The sequence below is a fragment of the Etheostoma cragini genome, chromosome 9 (genome assembly GCF_013103735.1).
Source record: "Etheostoma cragini isolate CJK2018 chromosome 9, CSU_Ecrag_1.0, whole genome shotgun sequence".
NCBI lineage: Eukaryota > Metazoa > Chordata > Actinopteri > Perciformes > Percidae > Etheostoma > Etheostoma cragini.
The window spans coordinates 9,010,125-9,033,786 of NC_048415.1; the positions used below are offsets into that span (position 1 = coordinate 9,010,125).

The 23,662-nt window shown below is 38.0% G+C and overlaps 1 protein-coding gene across 4 annotated transcripts in view; it reads left to right on the forward strand.

Annotated features, from left to right (window-relative positions):
* LOC117950299 (cAMP-specific 3',5'-cyclic phosphodiesterase 4C-like) overlaps window positions 1–23,662 on the forward strand; it is a 93,559-nt gene that overhangs the window by 14,418 nt on the left and 55,479 nt on the right. Inside the window, exon 1 of one of the 4 annotated variants that reach the window (XM_034881204.1) lies at window positions 1,318–1,641. The exons of 2 other annotated variants lie outside the window; for them this stretch is intronic. In XM_034881204.1, coding sequence (XP_034737095.1) covers window positions 1,439–1,641 — 203 coding nt within the window. In that variant the 5' untranslated portion in view covers window positions 1,318–1,438. Of the gene's footprint in view, window positions 1–1,317; window positions 1,642–23,662 lie in introns of those variants that run through there. One more of the 4 variants, XM_034881207.1, reaches the window with a different exon arrangement.

Sequence of the window (23,662 nt, forward strand, 5' to 3'; positions counted from 1 at the left end):
TTGAATATATCATACTGTAATAATGATTTCTTTCTTTTATCAGAGTGAAAACCTTTTTTGAATGAACAGCTTGTTAGCCAATGATTTAGCCCATCATTTTAGATCCTTCAGTCCTTTAGACTGATGAGCACAAGGCTTGGTGACCACATAAGTTCCTTTCCTGTCATGCTAGTCAAACTGAATTTATAACATATAGCCAAATTTTCCAGCAGGTAATAAAGGTATGGTACTGTAGGCTACTCATTAAATAAAACATACTGTGACCTAGTAAAACAACCAGTACTGGACATATAACTAATGATGACCAAAAGTTACAAAATGTTTAATAAGAAATTGATTTTTTTAAATGCTAAAAATACAATACCTACATTTGTGTCATATAGCCTTGTAAATATTCCTTCTATCCTGCTGTACTATTGCATTCTTGCAAAAAAACATGCAATTACAGAATAATTAGTTCTCTTGATCACTCAAATTATTAAGATTCTCAACATGTAACTAAATAAATAATAAAACTGCAATTTTAATCATGGTACTGGCAGGGGTTTTAACATTAGCAATTCACCATTCAAAAAGTTTTATAGCTATTATGCTCTACAAACTGTAATTGCCCTCCAATAAATGGCAGAAATGTTCAAATAGTCTCTATTATTAGATCCTAATTGTTGCACAAAGTCAGCAGGACCTTTGGGCAAATTTACCTCATCCCTACCAGAAATGCTGAATGTAAGAGTATTATATGTTGCCACTATCTGAAATCTATTCAAATTAGGTTTACAAGGCAACAAACAAGCCTACAGGCATTTAAATATGAACTGCAATCTGGACACTATACTACAGTTGATCATCGGACTGCTTGTTTTTAGTTTATTTATTCTGGACTCCATGGAAAGACATCCTAGTGAAACATAGTACACTTGATGTACTTTTCCTGAGCCCCATTAATCGTTTAACTTACTTTCTTCATCTTATCCAAAACCATTCAACCACACTTATCCAAAACCATTCAACCAACAATAGTACAAACCAATGAGAATCAGTAAATGCTTACATTTAAGAAAGTACATTTTGATTTAGATTTTTGACGAATTCTGGTGACGAGAAAGTGGACGAGAAACAAATGGAAAGAGCTGGAATTAAAATGATGTAGATAGGCAGAGTGCGAGATGAGGAACGTGAGATTAGAGAGACTACAAAAGGAGAGAATGCTAGAGAGTGAAGTAGGGAAGAGGGAGAGAGAGAGAGAGTTGATATAGAATGAGGCTGAGAGTCGTTTCAGCACTCTGACTCGTGGACAGCAGCCACCATGCCGCGCGCGCAGCTCTGTGTCCTTTAAAGCGCGGGGTTTCCTCCTCAAACTCGCAGACAGCCCGTTTCTCAACGCTTTTCCTCATTCAAAACCCGATTGAAAACAAGAAAAAACAAACTAAAGTAGAAAATGGAGTGTACTACGTTGAGCAGAGAGGGAGCAGGACTTGCCAAGCCGCCCAAACATCTGTGGCGACAACCCAGGACTCACATACGGATCAAACAGCGCTTCAACTCGGACAACGAGCGTTACCTGTGCCGCAACCGGACCCTAGAGAAGCTGCGACCCGGGCTGAAGAAACCCCGCATGTCCTGGCCCTCCCCGGTGAAACGGTAACGTCTTTCCCGTCTAAAGTGTCTGAACTCACCACATGTTAAATCCACTTATTTGTTAATTCAAGTTAAGATTTATATAGACATAATATAGAAAGTCCCAAACTTCTAACGGAGTTACCGTTATAACCTTAATGTTAACGGGTCAACTGGAGAAATGATTGATGACTGACAGTTTGTTATGTTATTCGGTACAATTTGCTGAGTTACCCAATGTTAATATCAAAGATGTAACTCAAGCTCACTAGGGCTGCTAACCATTTATTTTACACGTTGAGTAGCCTATGATTATTTAGAAGGACAGAACAAACAAGGCTATGGCAAAGTCTTATAAGACCGACAATATAGCATAGTTATTTATGTCTGTTTAATTGCAAGAGATTCACCACATCAGAAGCATATTAAACAGTATTTTTTAATTCTGGTTTGGAAAGTTATTCGGGATTTGTACTTAATTTGCACCAATCCCCACACAGAAAAATGAATGAATCAGGGGAGAGGCGGGACAGTTGAAACACTTTTTAATCGCACTGAAAGCTAATATTTTTATCACTAGCAACCTACACATGTCATCTTTCAAATACAGATGCATTTTCAGCTTTGAACAAAACTGTTCAGGAATTATTCCAGCAAAAGTGGGCTGTGCGTAATGTTTCAATTAATGTTTCTGAAGGAAAAGGACACAGCATGGGGGGACAAAGGAAACATACAGTTTAAGCCATGTAAACTTCCCACAACTTTAATATTTTACTATATATCATGAATGGTACTTCCAAAAGGTGTTATTTTATATAGATTGTTGCGGGGCTAAACTTCTTTGTGAATGTCTGTTAACAGCTAATTGCCGTCATCGTGAAGCTTGTATGAAGCGGTTCTTGAAATATCATGTACTGTGGATGATTATGACATTTTTCTTGCTAGAACAGTGTTTTTCCATTTATATCACAACATTTCCAATACTTCCTTATAACCTCTTCTTAGCGGTGACGCTAACGTAGGCCTACTACAGGAGTGCAATAATTTGTCTAAGTTATTATTTTTAAGATGTAGCTTGAACAGCCATCATTGCTGGCTGTTCAGACAGAAACGGAAGTAAATTTAAAGGATAATTCCTTGACACCCTAGGTTAGCCACACGTAGGAGTTCTCAAAATCCCTCAAATACGAACAATTCAAACTTTGAGCTAGCAAGCCACACACTGAAAAAGGCAAGTTTTGAAAGTAAATCATCCGGCAACTAGGCAGGTCTGCTTGGTTGTTTTAGAGAATGATTGTAAAGATTTACAAATAATATGTTTACAGTATTTGTTATCTAAATGGGACATTTTGGGATCAGTTGGCAGGAATTTGCTATGAACGAAGTAGCCTACACACGCCGATAGACTGGTAAGACCAAATTGCGTGTAACTATGTATCAAGCTAATTTAAATAGATTATGTCACCGTATTGTGTTAACTTTGTTTCATATTGTATGTGGACATTTCTTTTGTGGGTTGCAAATGTTGCACCAATCCAGTTACTTCCTGATACTGTTTTGCAGAGGCACTGTCGCTTAGCGCAACCCAAGATGATTGTGATTGTTTTAAAGAAATGCAAACAACCCAGAGCGTTTTTTTTTCTCACCAATCCCAGAATGTTCAGTATCTGTGGTGTAGCCAACCCTTACTCCACAGACCTTACATACATGTATACATGTATAGCATTCTTGCAAAAAAATTGATTATTGAAATTATTAAAATTCTCAACATATAACAAAATAAATAAAACTGTAATTTGAATCATGGTACTGTCAAGGGTTTGAACTAAAAGTCCATGAAATACCACAATGTGACTGCGTGAGTGTCTCCTCTAGAGGCTTCCTACCCGTTCTCCAGGCGGGCTTTAGGTCTTACTACATACACTTCAAGGGATGATGGACGAGATGTGAATGATTTAGCTAACACTTAACGACTCTCTAAACCTCATCAGTCAGGCCGACAGAGGCTCAGACTCCATCTGCTTCAGTGTGTCATTCCTTACCCATTTGTGCCAGAGCACGGCCAAGGAAAAGGTTGATGGTTGATGGTTGTTGTTTGTGCGTTCCCTTTTTTGTACCATTTTACAAAACAGCGTTGCTTTTAGGATTGATGATTTTGAAAATATGTACAGTAACCGAGAACAGGAGAAATCACTAAAATTAATATTTTGCATAACAGTGGAATAATAACCATAAGTCTTGGTATAATTCTTTGTGGAACATTATTAAGCAAGATCGACCAATATGGATACCTTTCACCGATCATGAGATCTATCTGTTGCCTTCTATTTATCACGTAGCATAATTTAGGTAATTAGCTATTCTAAACAACATTGTAAATTAGTATTAAAATTGAGAGTTGAATAGTGAATAAATTAACAACTATATTATTCATTATTTAGCATATTTCACCCTATCACTTCTGCGAGGGCCACATTGTCCACTTAGACCTTGCTGAGCCAAACATGTGTGGTGTCCACACAAACAGCGTTACTGCTGTGGCAATGCTCACATTGCATCATGTTTATGTGTCTTACTTTACAGTATGTTAGTGGCACACACTGATCCTCCACATTTGTATAGTGTATATGTGTTTCCTACAAGAAAGAAACCGAAAGCTTAAATGTAAAAAAAGAACAATAAATCATAATTGGCTAATTGGAGTTTAACAGGCATGAAAACTTCTGTCAGTGCAGCTTTACTCCCCAGATCCAGCTTACTGTCAACAAGCAATGCTGCGGATTGTCTCACCTCAAAGACTTTTCACACACATGCTGAAGTGCTGTTTTTGTCCCCTGATAGTAGACCTAAAAATAATCACCAAGGAATTTGTTTTTTAGTTTTTTGTAGTCTTGACACCAGTAAAGCATTGACTCTGCATATGGTGTGTATCAGTATTAGCATTAACGTGTGTCTTGTATTCAGTATTTGGTTTTTGTAATGAGGTACTTAAAGTGTACCTGGATTATATTTACACTTGACAGCACAGGTAACACCGGGACATTTTTCCTACACACCCTCTTGTAATTTATACATTCTTTAAAACAGACAGTAAACACCTTGTCTATTTTGATATGTTCTGCTTGGATCTGCAAATCCAAGTTTTGGCAGCTCTCTGGTACATTTGGTCTTGGGTACACATTTATTATAACCAAAAAAAGCCGAGTCAAGTAGGGACCATGCAAGGGAAAAACGGCATTAGAGAGATTTTTTGTTTTTGGTAATTTTACCTTTTTATTTTTGACTGCTGAAAACGGTAGGGATAGGCGAGTGACATTCTAATATTGTCAATGCAGTTATGTGGCATGCTAACCAGTTCTCACTCTCAACTCGTCAAATAATACAGCTTTTGAGACCAACGTACACGGCACTCTTTAGCGTCTGCATGAGACAAATAGGGCTTTCAACGGCTTGAGTAGAAAGAGCGGTAAAGCCTGAGCAAGAGCAGTGCTAAATTCTGTAAGGTTGTCCAGTATGCCGATGTGAGGGGGGGGTAGTGAGTTCCAAAGTTTGGGGGCAGCGGATTACTCTCTGATCATCCAGAATGCATCTTTAATGTTTTTTTATGACATTCCTGGGTCATTATGTCTTTAACAGCAAAGAAAGACTCTAAAAATAAACCTGCCGCACAGCGTATCTGGTCTTTGCATTTAACCTTCTGTAAAAACAACAAAGGTCGGATTCCTTTCCATTTCATGTGATTGCAATGAGCAGTTAGAATCAGATTAGGTAAACATTTTGTTTTTGTCACATACAAGTCTCAGGATATGACTCTTGCTTTTGCCCCTTTGTCACCTCTCACCTTCAACCTTCAAATGCTTGCACTGCAATTTCATTCATTTCAGTGACTGAGTAAATGTGTCCCAATAAATAGTTGATGTCTTTGATTAAATGTCTACAAACAGGTCATGCATGAATCATTTTTTGCATTCAATTTACACGTGTAGATCACCTCAGGGATTAGATATGTTTGAATCAAGCAGTAAGGTCTGAAATGAACCTATTATATTCAGAATACTAGAATAAAAACTTTTTAATGCTGTTTAGACTGAAATTATAGGGTAAAAATAAATTGATGTTGAGGTGAGACAAAGATATTCTTTAGGGTCACAGTTTCACCTATAAATGAAGTAAAGATGTTACAGATCATACATTCAATAAATAAAAATTCTATATAAAAAATAATGGGAATTCTACATTGATTTCATTTATGCATCAGACCCCCCATTTTATACAGGAAAATCGTAATAAAATAGAAGAATATACATGCACTAGTAGTGAGGTGTGTGTGTGTGTGTGTGTGTGTGTGTGTGTGTGTGTGTGTGTGTGTGTGTGTGTGTGTGTGTGTGTGTGTGTGTGTGTTCACTGATAACAGCCTTTGTAGAGTTGAATGGGCATTGAAAAACTGCTGTTATTCAAGTCTTTCCTTCGTCCTCACTGTCAACGCGCCACCTTGACTATATCACGTTAGTTATTTACAGACACTATCTAGAATCCTGCCAGTGTGAATGCCGTATGCGCTGACTAAAAACAAGTTGAGCTGTAGGTAGGAGTAAAAGCAATGAGTCAGCCAGCGTTATGGCCACCACGACAACACTGCTTTTATGTATTCTTCGATGAATACAATTTGTTTGTTTTTTTAGCCCAGAGTACCTCTGATTGTGCATCATCCCAGATTACTCACGTCAATGTGTGTAAGACACAATATAATATGGTAATGAAGCTCCCTCTGTTTTATATCTAAATATATATATTAAATATCAAATCTTCATTGTAATAAATCTTCTCTCCCGACGAGAATGTCATCGTCCATTTTGATGTTTCACTGTGGACATCGCCATATGCCAATTTGGTAGACATCTTCCAACCCTATTACTGACTGGAAGAGATCAATGTTAATGAAGGTATTTATAGGTATTTAACATTGCAGTGCTTTTGTCTAGCGTTGTTTTCTTTTAATACTATGTTATTAAAGAGATTCAGCAGATCTTTCTTCTCCTAGGGTATGCCATGAGCAAAATTCTTCTCTGTTGACAATAATGTCAAAGTTTATACTCAACATTATTTCCTGAGTCTTAGCACAATATAAATTATCCTAATGCTAATTTACAATTCCCTTGAACTGCAGCCAATTCTGTTTCATTTACGTGTAACCTGGGGCATGCTGACAGGCTCGTGAATGTCACAGAATGAGTTGGCAAAGGTGCATAGATGCACATGACAAAGTGAATTGCCTTTCAGATATGGTTATAGGCTGAAGGTTGCTCTCCAAGCTGAATTGCAATGAATTATCAAATAGTTTCACTGTCAACAACTACTGGCGATGGAGGCATATAGGCTCTTAAAGGGAAAGCTCTGGTGGCTGGTCATCACAGGATGTTCTCATGCTGTGAGGTCTGCATTGTGGTCATGTATTCCAAGTGGATGGACCTTCCACTTTCAACATTTCTGGTTCCAGAGCTTCATGAGATGAAAATGATACTGCTTTTATCTCAACAAATTCCTGGTTTAGAAATCAGCACAGATGGATTTCTTTAACCAAAAATATACGGATTGCATTGGAGCTATGAGTATACAGCTTTCCCCTCCTGTCCCCTCACTAGATTTGATGTACTGTATATTTCCTTTAGTTTCTGAGAACAGCCAGTGTTTTCAGAGTTAGTAAAGTCACACTGTCTCCTGCCCTAATGAAAGATTTTATAGTCAATAGTGCTCTTGTTATGAGTTTAGTCAGGTACTCCCTTTGAGAGGTCAGAAACAGAGTCAGGATTGTAAAAGGTGAAGATGAGTGTCCAGTGGCCAGGACATTGATTTATTATCATTGTGGTTTATTGAAAAGTTGATAGAAGAAACACGAAGCAGCCTGCACCCGTGCTCCAGACTGTCAGCTGAAGACAATCAGAGTGGTCCACTGAGACAGTGTTCAGTCTCTGAGTTAGTTTTTTGCTATCTGGGCTGTTAGCCAGTCACAATTAGTCAGGACTCGGGAGACTGCTTTCAAACAAGCGACAGGTTGAAGACAAGCTGGAGCAACTCAACACAATACTATTTTTTGGTTTCATATTGCAGTAACAAGTAAGTGACAATGGTCATTGAAGGAGTCATCATGGAGTAGGTCCCAATATATGGGTTTATAAAGGCTGCCACCATATTAAATACCAATATTCAGTATCTTTGAGTGGAGGTTTTACTTATTCATATTTAATTGTTAGCTTTGTGTCAATTTACAGTATGTTTTCTATTCCATCATGTGTTTGGTTGTATTAAATTGTTACTTCATATACAGTACATAGTGTGTATACTGTACAGATACATCACATGTATAAATGCAGAACCTACATGTACAGTTCTGCCAGTAATACCCAGAGAAGGAAAACCGACCAAACTCCGAATTAAAATGTCTTAAGAAGTCAAGATGCAGGCCTACCTCTTGTTATATTAGGCCATTAAGTTTCTTTAAGCAGAATAAAGATGCGTAATAATGTAATTTATCCTCTTTAGCATGGCAGAGACTTTGTTTCTCCTCCCCTTGATTTCTCTTGGCTGACAACGAAGCAACACAATCAAAATGTAAATCAGATGAGGTTTAATTATTCTCCTAGAAAAACAACCAGATACTCTTAACTCACTGAAAAGCACTGCATTGTTGCTCTGTCATCTAAGAGCCTGAAAGGAAATAGACAGACAAAATCCTTGTAAAGAGGACACTGCCCCTTTCTGTTATCACAGACATCTTTGTTTTTTCATATTTCTATTGTAGTTCATTCCTCATACAGTGGTGATATTTTATTTATTCGAATCCCAAAAACATCTACAACTTAACAGGGCTGTAACAATACACCAAACTTTGGTTCGGCTCACGATTTTTGACCCACAACCTCGATTCATTTTTCTTTTTTCGGGGGGTTCGCAGTATATGTAATACATTTTTTCTGCCACATGACATCGTTTTGTCATTGATTACATCCCAGTTTGCAACACAGTAATACAACAGATTCCTTATTTATTGATATTGATTGATTTTATTGTTGATTAATCCAACACCAAAGATTCTGTTGTACCTTAAAATAATGTTTCCAAAATCATTTCAGTGGTTCATTAACTCAATGGAATGAGATATAAGAATATTGGTAACAATTCCGCTCCCCACCTGTAGGGGGAACATAGAAGAGAAGTGCTTTGGTGCCTACTGTAAAGGTGCTGGTTGACAAGTAACTAATGCTAATGTAATTCTTGTTGCGTAATGTAAGATTACGACACCGTCCAACACGCTCAGTTATTTTTATTATGATTGTATGTATACTGTATAGATAGACGACTAATCTAATGGTATTTTAGCTAGCTAGCACACCCCTGTCTGTCTATCTCAGACTCCCGGCACTGCAAAGTTTCAATCGGGATGAGAGCTGACAACAGCACGGGGCCAGGGACACAGCAATTCCACAGTCAGCCCCCAGCCAGCTAGCAGCCATTCACTATTATATCACAGCCCCGGCTGGGGGACACAGCCACAGTCAACCCCCAGCCAGCTAGCAACCATCTTGGTCAGCACTTAACTCGGGTGCTAAGGACGATAACGGCAGGTACTGAACCGTCGGGAAACAGACCCAGAGACCCGAGTCAGAACAGCGGCCATTCGTAACGTTACACCTCCGTTAGCGTTACCGGTGCCCCCTCTTTCTCTTTTAGCCGTCTGTACAGTTAACACAATTTACCAGACAAAAAAGGAATAAGGGACCAAAAGGACTACTTGTAAGTTAATTATTAGTTAGTTGTGTCATAATGTCTCTCACCCTGCAATAATAGGTGATCTCCTATACACAGACAATGGAGAGCACACCAAATTGGTCTAACAGAGCAGATTGCTGTCTCCTGATTGGTTGCTGGGAGGACAGATGCCATTTTAAAGCTCCATTGGACAAAAACTTGCCCTTCTCTCTTCACTCTGCCATTCCCAACATGTGCCTCTGTATAACTGTGTGATGTGATTTAAGATGGTGTAAGGAATGGAACAGCCTGGTTTTGTGCTACTAGTAGCAGTTTGGTAGGAGTGAGAAGTCCTTTTTGTTTGTTACCTTTTTCTCCTGCTTTTCTTGTAGCAGCTTAAGTTAGAGCTTTGTTTTTTTATTTGCATTTTGTTTTGGTTTAGGAAAGTTTAGGTTGCATCTAGAGTTCTCATTTAATTTACAATACATAATAAGAAATACACAAGAACAATTGACAATTGAAGAGAGGCAAGGAATAGTGCAATACCAGTATGGTGTCTCTGGTGGTTCCACACACATAGAAACTTGGGGAAATAACATCCATGCTGTTTAGAGTGAGATACGGGTTTTCTGAATGTGTGAAGAAGTGAGATGCCTCCCTCTTTTGCTACACAGAGACCTAAACAAACAGGGTGAAAATAGGATCTGCTGCAATGTGTAGTACAACAAAAATATGGTGTTTTTTGAAAATTAAACCATGTAAACCTATGTCGGTACAACCTCAAAAGATAATTATGAACCTGAAAATGAGCATAATATGGGCGCTTTCATGACAATATTGTAATTGTATTGACTTCTTCCAGTGTTCAACAGTGTGACTGCTTGAGGAAAGAAACTTTCTTTATGTCGGCTAGTTTTGGCAAACAGGTCCTGGATGGAGGGAAGGTCAATATTGTATATGTCTTGTCACTGAGCCTTCCAGATTTTTTTTTCTGTAGATAAACATTTTGTTTGTATTGAAACTAGACAAAGCTGTGTAAAAGCACATTCATTTAAAAAATCCCTGTTGCCTTCTTGCTCTCATTTTCCTTTAGCTGCTAAGACTCATGCAGAATTGACAGTTTTTAAGTAGACCAGTTGCCTGTGGCAGAAACAGGTGTTTAAGGTGCATTATTTAGGACCTGCTGTTGACTGCTTGATTAACTTGTTTGTTGATTTCTGTTCAGGATGTAATACTGTAAAGCTTTTATATCCTGTTATACTTTAATAGAATACATTGCCACTACCTTCCTCCCTGCAAAAACACAATACATTACACTCTCAGATCATCAAATCATCAAAACGTTTTAACATTTAAAATAAAATTACACAAAATGTCCTAAAAATTAGAAGCAGCAATGATATAACAAACATTGGTGTGTCATATTGGAAGACAGAATACAGAATTGTATAATGAAAACTAGAGCTGTACTCTCCCAGTCAACTAGTCGATTTATTGGTCGATACGTTCTGGCTTGACCAAAATTTTTAGATTGGTTGATTTTTTGCCGTGTTAATTTCATCAGGTGGAAGCATAGACCGTTAAGGTCTATGGGTGGAAAGCACTAATTGCTAATGGGTGTGTTTTAAGAGCACTGCAAAAATAATCAGGTCAAAAACATTTCAATATACTGCAAATAGCCTACAAGCACAAGCACTGCGGGACAGTACAGTTAATTAATCTTGCATTCCCCGCCCCCAGTCGCTTTTTAGTCGAGATTTTCACGACTTCAGTCGACCAGGATTTTCTTTGGTTGAGTACAGCCCTAATGTAAACATGAGAAAATCCCTATACTTACAGGCCCAAAATGGAATTCTTCCCAGTCAGCCTGTGACAAATAATTATAAATGCCATTAATGCCAAATAAACAGGAAATGAAAAAAATAATGAGTCCCTAGACACTAGCTGTAATGTGAAGAATGTCTTGTATTATCTCTCAAGTGGCATCCCACTCACAAGAGAGAAAGTGAATTGTATTAAAATGGCACAAGCAGCCGGTTCAATCTTAGCATCAGGCAGCACTGTCACCTCGCAGCAAAGGCAACTGTGTCTGCAAATCTGCATGCTCTCCCAGTCAATTATATACAAAAAGACACATACGTTGTGTTTTTGGAATATTCCTGTCAGCCGCTAATCTCAACCAAGCTCATTGTTATTAGTTAGAAAAAGCCAAAGGCTGTGCTTTTTCTTTTATCTGCAGTAGTGTGGGTTCAGGTGTAACTTGCCATTTATTTTTGAGGAGCAAGCATTCATAACAGCAAATAGGGTTTCTGATCCATCTGGCAGTAACACAGCAATAGCTCAGTGATGGAGCTGTGCAAAAGTCTTGGGGAGGTGTGAAATAATGGTTTGGATAGTAACACCAACTATTGATATTGTTTAGATTAGTTTGTTTACTTTGCATTTTGTAAATTTATCACAATAAAGAATCATTATTTATATTTTTAAAAGCATTCTTAGTTTACAGTATTTTTTACACCTGCCTAAGACTTTCACACCTGCCTATGACTTTTGCACAAAACTGTAAGTTCAATGCCCACTTATTGAGTCAAGGTACAACAGATCAGAGAAATGAAGGCAGTTGCTCGTGATAATGAACCTTGATGAGTGACCAAACAATAGTGGACTCAGTGGATGGAATATAAATTTGTATTCCCATCCTTGCACTGACGTCACTCCAGAGGCTAAAGTACGAGTCCTGTTCCATTTGTTTTACTGCTTCTTTAAGTGTAAGGATAGAAAAAAATTACACTTTGTCCTTGTTAATGTTTTATCTTGTCAAAATACAAAGAGAGGTGTTAGATGGTGCACACCTAGGCCAACACCCAGCAGTTCCCAAACTCATCATTACCAACAACATTTAATTATCTTGCAATGATCACCCCAGAATTTCAGATCAGGTCTTTATAACTGTTTCTTTTGTAGCTGTGGCTGCATACTGCATACCCTTTAAACTCCCATACATACAGATAGTAAAAATAATGGTAAAAGTATTGTGTACTTTCAAGATCATCATTGAAGCATTTCACATTTTGCATTCTTTCTTAACTGAAATAACAGGAAGACCTCTGTTGCATATATGGATCACTATAAATGGACAACCATTGACAAAGTTTAAATGTTTACCCAACAACATAACATGTTCAAAACATATTGTGGCAAAAAAATAATTCCAAAATTAATGTTGTAATACTTTAAATAGATATCAGAAATATATTTTTCTCCCAATGTTTCAAGACAAAGCGGGTGGCAGCTGTGGACAGCTACAAATTGTGCATTTACTTAGATTTGGTGTGTGGATTTAAATAATGGCAAAACAATTACTGATAAAACATTTGTTACACTCAATGAATACTGCAAACATTAGACAGTCAGTGCAAATTGCCTGGGAGAACATATTTTTGACAAACGGCAATTCCAAAACTCTACAAAAGCATGAAAGACAACATACTAAAGGAGATCAAAGACATATTGTGGATATTTAATAGGTCTTCCAGTTCCAGTGTTGAATATTCTTCAGAAATAAACGTTTATTGATCTTTGAAAAGGTGTATCTGCATTATTATGCCATTATCATTAGATGAAAATGGTCTCAGAACAACAATACCATCGTTTAGTGCAATAATTTCTGGGACAATTTATCGTCGAGCAACATGTTTTGTGAAAGGCCTAGCAACAGATTAGTCACCTTCCCCTCTCCCCCTCCTCTCCACCCAACACAGAAACAATACATCAGTACTATCTGTAATTGCTTTATAGTTTGACTGGTAATATGAGAAGCTAACACAACAGATCCATTCCACAAGCAGCAGCAGGCATAATGACTCAGATTTATCACATCGATGCAGATCTGTTGAGTCAAGGGGTATCTCTCTGCAGATTACTTAGACGCAAGCACAGAATGGCATTCAGTTTCCTGTTAAAACAGGAAGGCCTGGCCATCTTGCAGGGCCAGCATGTTAATCAATGTTATCATTGCCAAATTATCTTAGGAATACATCATTTGAATTGTCAGAAACAAAAGAGATCACGGGGGAGACATCTCAAATCTTATCGTCTTGGTTTTCTTGTTCTCTTGTTAAACACGATATTTACATCCGCCAAGGAGGTTATGTTTTTGGTTCTGTTTGTCCGGTTGTTTTCTTGTTGGTTTGTTTCTCTGTCTCTGGAATACAGAAGAACTACCTACTCATAGGACTTGGTGGAAGGGTGTAGCATGGGCGGAGGAAGAACCTATAACATTTTGGAGCGGATCCGATTCATGGTGCGGACAAAATTATTTTAGCTTTTTTTGACATTGAGAGAATGCGCATTTGTACTTCATTCATATGGTGTCGTAATAAGCAGAAAAAAAATTCACGACTGTGAAAATTCAAACTGCAATATCATTGTGAAATAGGTAGTGCTGTCAGTTAAACATGTTATTAACGGCGTTAACGCAAACCCATTTTAACAGTGTCAATATTTTTATCACAGGATTAACTTCTTATTGGCCAAGAAAACGTTGTAGTTTTTTTCACATGCTGTTGCAACAACTAGTAAAATTAGAAAAACTACAACACCACACCGAACACCTAACTAGACCGGAAACAAAACAACAGGCACGCCGTACACGCTTGTTTAGGCTTGCGAGCCGGCCATAGAGTAGTAACGTTATGTTTTGTGTGGATGGCGAGCGTGATACGCAGAAATGGATGCCAATAAGATTCTGAATGGAAAGTTTACTTTTTAAAAGTTGTCAAATGGTTCCATTGACAAGACCAAATACCACTTAATTCATATATATGATATATATATAATTTCAAGTGATGAAATACCACTTGATGGCCAAGCACACATCTGATTCTCCGCCCCCTCGTCAGTTTTATTTCACTTTTTTATTGATAGACAGTCTTACATTGTGTGAGAGATTATTTGCTCCAAGTGAAAATGATTGCTCCATATGAGAATGTTACGTGTGAAATTGATCACTACAGTAGGCTACATGCCAATGTTGTTTTCAATAAAAAAAAACAATTGCACACAACAGCCAATCCACTTTTCCATGTTGATAAGAGCTTTAAAATGAGAAAAAATTATGGGACAAAAAGAAATCAAGGGACATTTAGAATAGATAAAAATGTGTGATTAATGGCTATTAATTACAAGTTAACTATGACATTAATGTGATTAATCACGACTAAATATAATAAAAATAGGACGCGCCTTGGCGGAGGTCTGCTCTCCCCGAAAGCCCTTTTAGTTGGAGATGAAATAGGTAAATAAGAATCAGAGTCGGAATATTGAATAGTATTGTTAATTGTGTCAAAAAATGCAAGTCTAATGGCAGGCAGTGTTTTTGGAATCAGTCCTAGTGAAGTTGTAATTTGTGACTTTGTGTTAAGGATAAATTGTATAAATGGATTTGTTAGCAATAAGAATTTGTTACCTTTTTGCTCATCAGTCCATTTTGAATAAGTTGCTGCTGCAAAAGACAAAAACTAAATCTTATTTGAGATTGTGCTTAAATTAGAACTAGAATGGGGTTTGAACCATTGTGTGGTTATCATACATTTGGAACCATTATAAGGCTGTCCAGTGTTACTTAGTGACTCACAATGTTAGTTTTAAAACTAAAGGTTATGTTACAGTACTTATATGTTATGTATTACATAACATCTGTGCTGTTTTCACTGATTCACTTCACAGAAGTTTGTGATGTTTGCGTTGAACTAACAGCAATCAAACTACACCCTTTGCCTCTAGATATTGTTATAATTTGTGTTTTTATTTATTCCTAACAGAATTAAAGCTGCATTAAGCAAGATTTGTGTGTTAAAATACACCCTCCTTAGCAGCCTGAATCCCAAACGGGTGATGTAAAGAGAAGGCAGGGTCATGTCCCCTGTTAAGATGCTTGTGATCAGATCTAATGAGATTGTGGTCTAACGAATGGAGACCATTAAATATACTTTAAACCTTAACAGCTAAATACATGTATAAATGTACCCACTGTAGATCGTGTTCACTTGGCATGGAGTACAAACTGCATACCCAGCAGGAAGGAAGTACAACATTTATTACTGCAACCTGTCCCCCAGTCAGCTAATCAGAGAAAGCTGGAGTCACCAAAGATGACTGAGCTCAAGGTGTGCTTCTTGTTTTTATCACCATCTGTGCCCTTGCTTGCCACTACAAGAAAGAAATGTAGGCCTTTACTCAGACAGTTCTGTATGAAAAAACAAATTCAGCCTTAAAAACAACTAAAGTACACACAGACCACATGTATCTTCTGAGTTCAATACAAGGCTTTTCAGAAGATACCTTTTTGGTTCTTATGATTTTGGTGAGGATTTGCGACTCATGAAATCTAATCTTTCTTTTGGATTGGTAAGCTTATTTGGCTGTTGTGAATGCCAGCAATCTTACAAATATGATAACAAGTTGTACAGTTTTAAATTTCCTTACCAGATATGAATAGGGTTTATGGAAATTGAAACAAAGTATTTTAATACATTGTACAGTTACTGTAAGTCTTGCACACCAAAAGCTGAATATTTTTGACACCCTTTGTGTGTTTGGGGTCATTGTCCAGTTGAAAAATAAATGATGGTCCAAATAAACGCAAACTGGATGGGATGGCATCCCGCTGCAGGATGGAATTATCTACTTAACAAAAAAGTGTAAAAAAAACTCTTAAAAAGGACTTATATTTAAGATTTCTCAAAGTAGCCACCCTTTGCTTTTTTGATAGCGCTGCAAACCCTTGGTGTTATCTCAATGAGCTTCATGAGGTAGTCACCTGAAATACTTTTCACTTCTCAGGTGTGCCTTGTCAGGGTTAATTAGTGGAATTTCCTGCCTTATTTATGGGGTTGGGACCATCAGTTGTGTTGTGCAGAAGTTAGGTTAGAATTCATATTATGGCAAGAACCAATCATCTAAGTAAAGAAAAACAAGTGGCCATCATTATTTCAAGAAAAGAAGGTCAGGTGGTCCGGAAAATTGCAAAAACTTTGAATGTGTCCCCAAGTGCAGTCACAAAAACCATCAAGCTCTACAACAAAACTGACTCACATGAGGACCGCCCCAGGAAGTCCTAAAGGAAGACCAAGAGTCACCTCTGCTGCTGAGGATAAGTCACCAGCCTCAGAAATCGCAAGTTAACTTAAACTCAGATTAGACACCAGATGAATACCACACAAAGTTCTAGCAGCAGACACATCTCTAGAACAACTGTTAAGAGGAGACTGCGCGGATCAGGCCTTCATGGTCAAATAGCAGCTAGGAAACCGCTGCTAAGGAGAGGCAACAAGCAGAAGAGACTTGTTTGGGCCAAGAAACACAAGGAATGCATACTGAACCAGCATGCAAACCACAGCATCCTGCAGCGACATGCCATCCCATACAGTGTACATAGTGTACATTGCAGCCATGATTTGTTTCACTACATGCATCCTGAATATTATTCAGGAAACACTTTGTTGGTATAGATAGACAACATAATCTTCTATTTTTTTCTTTCACCATTATGTTTGGTCATTTGCAGTAGGCTTACATGGCATTCTGCTTTCTTTATTCAGGTCAGCAGGTGCCATTTTGTATGTTTGTATGGCACAAACAGAAACATCACTGGGTGGGTTTTACATCTCAGAAAGAGATTTATGATTATCACCATCCGTCAAAGAATGATCAGGGTCGGAATGCAGAGCTCTGTCTGTTTCAGTTATTATAACTCAACCCTTCCACGCAAATCCTTATTGAGCAGGAATTTTGTTTGAGTTTGAGTATTCAAGACAGACAAAAATCTGTATTGTTGCCTTTAACCCTCTCATCACCTGTTTCTACTCTATATGAATGCATAAGGGTTTGACATGGTAAAATGAGGAATGAGACAACACTTGCGACAAAAACATTATTTCTTCAAAGAAGCAAAGCTCGTATGTATTTAATTTGTAATTCATTATATCTTGAGTGTCTATTGTTTGCTTCTTTTTATTAGTAAACTTTGTGAATGCAGTATGTTTTGTGAACTGGGTAAATTGCAATTCATCACAAGTATTTTTTGGCAACTTTAATTTCATGTTAAATTAAAGTTTTGGTATTTTTTCAATTCAAATTAAAACATACTCCATTGGAAAAATTACTAATCCCCTCTTAGAAGAAAAGGTATCAGTTGGAAAGTGACGAAAGGAAGGCCTTTCCACCAATACCTTTCCACCAATACAGGTGGAAAGGTATTTCCACCAATACAACACCCTTAACGCCAATGTTTCCAGTGCCTCTGTCATTGTTTGAAAATGGAATGCAAGCCGTGCTAATAAATTTGTTTTATACCAATTAACAAATAAGATTAATTTAGAAACCTTTTCCTGTTAATGTTACAGATGTCAAGTGAAGAAAAATTGCACAAGGCTCCAAATGTCATGGTATTTCTTTACTTTCAAGGTATAGAATTTGCCAAGGGAATAAATACTCTTCTCCCAAAAAATTGAGAACCCCCAGTGTTCTTTTGACCTTTTTGTGACAGTAAGCTTTATAGTCTCAACCAGGGTCTTCACCCAGAAAAGGTGTGACCTTCTGGTTGAAACATTATCAATGAACAACCACCCTTGGGACTGTCAAAGGGTTTGCTTATCCATGAGCAGAGGTGGAGAAAGTTGTAAAATATTGTACTCAAGTAAAAGTACCAATACTTTTGATGAAATATTACTCAAGTGCATGAGTGAAGATCATAACTTTCCCGGCGGGTCAATAGTACAGTAGTCAGATTATAACACAACACAAAATCACATTTTGGATTTCTTCATTCATCAATCACAGGCTAAAAAGCCTAATAGACCTGAGTCAGAAAACCCATCAACTGTAACCAAAAGAAGTATCAGCAGCATCTCCACACCTGTCACTCCCACAGCGACCTTGCTAGCAACAGACGACGAGGCAGCTAACTTTTGATTTAGTTTAATTCAGTAATGTGTTTTATACCCATGTATTTTGTGGCTCAGTGTTTGAGCTTGTGGTAGGTCTATTCTGTACCATTGTTGTAGCTTTTTGCCTACAGTATATCCTGCATTACCCGTGCCTAGTTTTGTCCTGTCTTGGGTTTTGGATTTCAGTCTTGTTTTTGTTTTTCCGCTTGTGGAGCGTTGTGATGGATGCAGTGTGCTGTGTGGTGGTTGACTTTGGCTCAACATGTCAAAAAATTTGTCAGCACCCCCAACTCAAAATATGATCCCGTGGCTATGCCTGGTAGGCAGCCTAGATGCTGATCATTTGTCACTGTAGTGCATCAATTAACATTTTTCCAAGGCTCAAAATTTTCTTAGAAAAATCATAAAATGAATGCATACCTAACATGCCTATTCTTGCTCAAAATCTTTTAACTTTCTTACTGAATTAATGCTATTGTTTACATGTATTAGTGTGAGCAAACTCTTTAAAAACATGGAAACTCCATAATGATAACTTGCTCTTTAACTAGAAAAAGATCTCAGACTAAGAGGCAGTTCACTTAGGAGTGATGGTTAAAGTCTGTGATTATTAAAACATGGTTGTGGTCAGTGTTGGGCAAGTTACTTTTAAAAAGTAAGTAGTTACAGTTACTAGTTACTTCTTCCAAAAAGTAGCTAAATTAGATACTTAGTTACATACTATAAAAGTAACTAGTTACTTCAGAAAGCGTTATTTTCAAGTACATTTTTAAATGCTCAAATGTGACCCCACCTACACCCCTCTTTAATGCAACTTAAAATAAATGTGCATGTTCAATTATTTATGATAAATCTGAATATTATAATGAAATGGACACTTAATACAATAGATCATTAACAGGAACTGTACACAAATCTAAACTCTTTCAATGTTGCTCTGGGACAAATTGAAACTAGCTTCCAATCAAATGCCTTGTATGTAGATATTATTTCTGGTGGATCGATAAAAATAACAAAGTTTTGGAACTTTTGATATTTATTGCCCCTCAACAGGCCACAACTGGGCAACATTAAATAATGCTTGTTAAGCAATATAGCAAAAATCAATTACAAATATATACACTCCTTGTAGTGCAAATAGCGTAAGTGGCCCGATGTTTATTTATTTGCGTCGGTGTGTGTCGATCCGGCGTGTGTGTGTGTGTGTGTGGGTGTGGTTGTGGGTGATAAAGCGAGGGAGAAGTGAGAGAGTGACAGCGATTAGCTTCGGAGCGATTTCATAACGCCATACTTGTATTTTGTTGACTGACTTGCTTTTGTTGTTTGTTATGTGTCCATGCTTATGAACACCCGCCCAACTCTACCTCTAATTGGTTCAAACCACTTAATATGCAACTCCACTGTATAGCCTACTACTGATTTACAGTGTAGGCTACATCTACATCAGAGGAAGACATGTGGAGTAATCAGACTAGATAGATCAGATTAGCTTCATGGACTCATAGCAGTTTGTTTACCACCCGGCCCGTAATGAGAGTTAATCAGGACATATCAGCGTTAGTGTGCGCAGAGAGAGAGAGAGAGAGAGAGAGAGAGAGAGAGAGAGAGAGAGAGAGAGAGAGAGAGAGAGAGAGAGAGAGAGAGAGAGAGAGAGAGAGAGAGAGAGAGAGAGAGAGAGAGAGAGAGAGAGAGAGATGGACTGACCTTGTCTTGTGTTGTATGATTGTTAACGAATTTAACGCTTCCGAAAAGGTGTTTTAAAGCATTCTGCATGTGGCGTCTGCGGGTGAGGTGCAGGTTACCTCTCCCCCAAACATTGACTCACATACATACTCACATACATACTGACCTAAATAAGGTAGACATCTGCTATGATGCATTCGCTTAATAACTTTCCCAGATAACTTACGGTTGACAGAAGCAGAAACACTCAGTTTTAGTAACACATTCTGGTGCTACTTTTCTCACGATCCCATGTTGAAACCTTTCAACTCCTGTCATTGGAAAACATCTGCAGTTTCAACACAGAGCTAATGCCCAAAAGTGCTCTCAATGCTGATAGAACTACTGCAACTGTAACATAACCAGTCATTTGAAATGAAGTTAAGAGAAATAATGACTAACAGTGGCTTTATCTTAACAAAGCCCAATATTGAATGCTTAACATTTGACCTGGTAATGAGGTGTATAATCTGGATCAACCACAGTTCATTTGCTGGATAGTTGCAGGATCTTTTGCTCGATGTCCCTCGCCTTGCAAAACTGTCAGAGCTATAGCTACACGCGGAAAATGGCAAGTTTTACTATGCTTACTAAGTGGGACGTTTTGGAACCGACTGGCGGGGATTTGCTATGAACAAAATACACACGGCACGACAGATACACTGGTGAGAGCACATTACGTTTAACCATGTATCCAGCTAATATACGTAGCTCATGTTACTGTATTGTGTGAACAGTTTTGCAGAGCCTGCTGTGTGACCGAAGCTTAGTGCCGCACAAGACAATTGTGATTGGTTTAAAGAAATGAAAACAACCCAGAGCGTTTTTTTTTCTCCTATTCAGGAAGGTATGTGTAGAGGAGCCAGACCTTACTTTGGGGCACTGTGGAGATGTTGGATAGTGCATTCATTCTCTTTGTGCATCTTTTATTTAATGTGTCTACAATAAATGTATGGCAATATGAATTACAGTCTTTTACTATTGTGTTTTTTTACCCACATTTAAAAAGAATCTTACACTGTATACGCTCAATCAAGGCCTACAAGAAAATCTGCTAATGCCACAGAGGACAGCTATTCTTTGAATGCAGGATAAGAGGATGGAATGGATATACATCAGCACAGCATGAAATCTCAGGAATACACACAAAAATATTAAAATCTGCCTGCTGTGCCACTGAATCCATGTGCCAAGCTAAGGGAAGAGGAAATCAAAGCATTTTGAACCTTATTGATTAATAGGTTTTCAGTGCAGGCCTTTTGGTGCTCTGCCATTTTTTTCTCAACAGGAGATGTGTTTTTGTGGAGCCCTGCGTTGCCGGGCAATGGAGTGGAGTGAAGCTGCAAAGCTGCCTAAGCTAGTAGTGGGAAGTCAATCTCCTATCAGTGATTCACAGATGGATATCTTGACTGCTGTGAAAAATAAGAGCAGCAATGTGAATTTGTGTTTAAAAATAAAATAAGTTTGGTAAGAGAACCGATTGTCTTACCAAGACAACATCACATTTACTAGTTGTATAGCTTTGTGAAAAAAACACATTAATTACTCTCTTAGGGCTGCCTTTAGTAGAGCAGAACTGCTGAGAGGCTGTCAGAGGACAGTGGGTGTTAACATGCATGTTATTAATTAATTTCTTGTAATGACATTCAGAATTTGACTTGAGTATTATAACTTGTATTACATTGATTTAACAATGCATGCTAACAAGTATCACTGTTATTGACAGAACTGAAGTATATTGTATTGTTTCATAGTATAGGACAAGACAGAATTATGTTGTATGTTTAGTAGTTGATTTGTTAGATTTTATTACTCCCCCCAGTTGAAATCTCTTGGTTAGAAAATCAATTTAACTGTTTATGATTTTTATCTTTATTTCAAGAATGTTATGCAGTGCTAAGTTACACTGAAATATGGTATCTCAACTTACAATCCCTCCCATGCGAGTTCCCTTATCCTGTCAGGCTCATATGTGGCAAAGGAGCTGTTAGATTTGGAATCTAACCCCCACTCTTCCTTTTGTATTGAATCACATCTTCCATGCATTGTATTTTTCTCAAAGCCTCTGTGACTGTTGACTTTTGCCCCTCAGTTGTGTTTGCTGTGCTGCCACGCAGTGTTTGCTTATAAAACTCGTTTTATGAAACAATCTAATGCCATGCAGGCTTCTTTCCCTGTTTGTTGTCTTTTTTCTGATATTTTCTTTCAGCAGCAGCTTGAACCATATAGAGGAAAAAATACTTTTCCATCTTCAAATTATCTCTCGTTGCTGACTTTTTACCCCCATATAAGTTTTTTTTGATTGATGATTTAAACACTTTATTATCCCTGCACACACGGCTGTGCTCCTCAACGAATAACATCACTACCTTAAGACATAAAGGTATTTCGAAATGAAGAGTGTTAGATTTTTCGTCAGGAAAAATGCCGCACCTGTCCCCGGGCCCTCAAAGGCCCAGTCCAGACCCAAAGTCATTGACGGAGGTAACTGCTCCACCAGCCTTCTCCCTTGTCCCTGGTAAGATGCCTAATCCTGACCCAACATCTTGGCTTCATCTGACTCTGAACCTGAGCCAGAACTTGACACACACAAAAAGGCCAAAATATGTGCCTTTTGCAAAGAATGGCTTGTCCGTTTTCCTCGGCTCAGATAAGATAAAACATCCAACATTTTTCATTGCATTTATTGCAAAGAGGGCTGCCAAAGCATGGTTGGGAACTTCTGCTGTCAAAACATAGACTTTTGAATTGAAACGTTAAAAAAGCATACTGTTTCCAAGAAACACGTTCGGTGTTGTGACCACTTTGACTTTTTCATCTTGTCAATTATCTTCAGATCTGCAGTGTTTAATTGTGGCTGCATCCCCAGGTACTTCCAGGGGCCAATTGGCCATCTGGCAATTCTGACAAATGCCACAGGGGCCAGACAATGTTTTTAAATGTGGGCCGGTCAGATGTTTTTTTTAAATATACAAATGAATTGTCTTACAGGCCAACAGCGCAAAAGACAGGTTTTTATCGCTTGCCCAATTTCACTATGGTTAAAATAATAATCATCATGTAATAATAACTATGAAGCATTTGGCCAGCGGCAACGGCCGGCCTGGTTCCGAGATGGGCCGACCGACCCAATCAGATGTTATTCAAATTGGGACTTTCAGTCAAAACCAAGCTTGTCGCCTTCAAACAGGATCTCTGTTTGCATGGTTCAGGCTGTACCGGACCCTCCCGGTGATCAAGCTACTCTGAGTGTTAAGTACGGTGCATGGAATTGTGGACCCAAATACAGACCGGAATAGGAAGGGTGAGGATTTAGTTAAATATTAACAAAAATAAAAATAAAAAATGGAAAAAAACTACAAAACTGGAGACAAAAATGAACTCCAAGGAAGTGAAGGCAGCATGGAACACCAGACCCCCCTGCTTTGTGTTCCCCAAAGGCCACTTCTGATTAAGGAAAAACCCTGAAGTACAATCACAGACAGACATAAAAATATATTTAGATTGCAGTTACGGAATTAAAACAGATAACAAATGTGGAGAACCAGACAGACTACAGTGGGTACGGAAAGTATTCAGACCCCTTTAAATTTTTCACTCTTTGTTTCATTGCAGCCATTTTCCAAAAA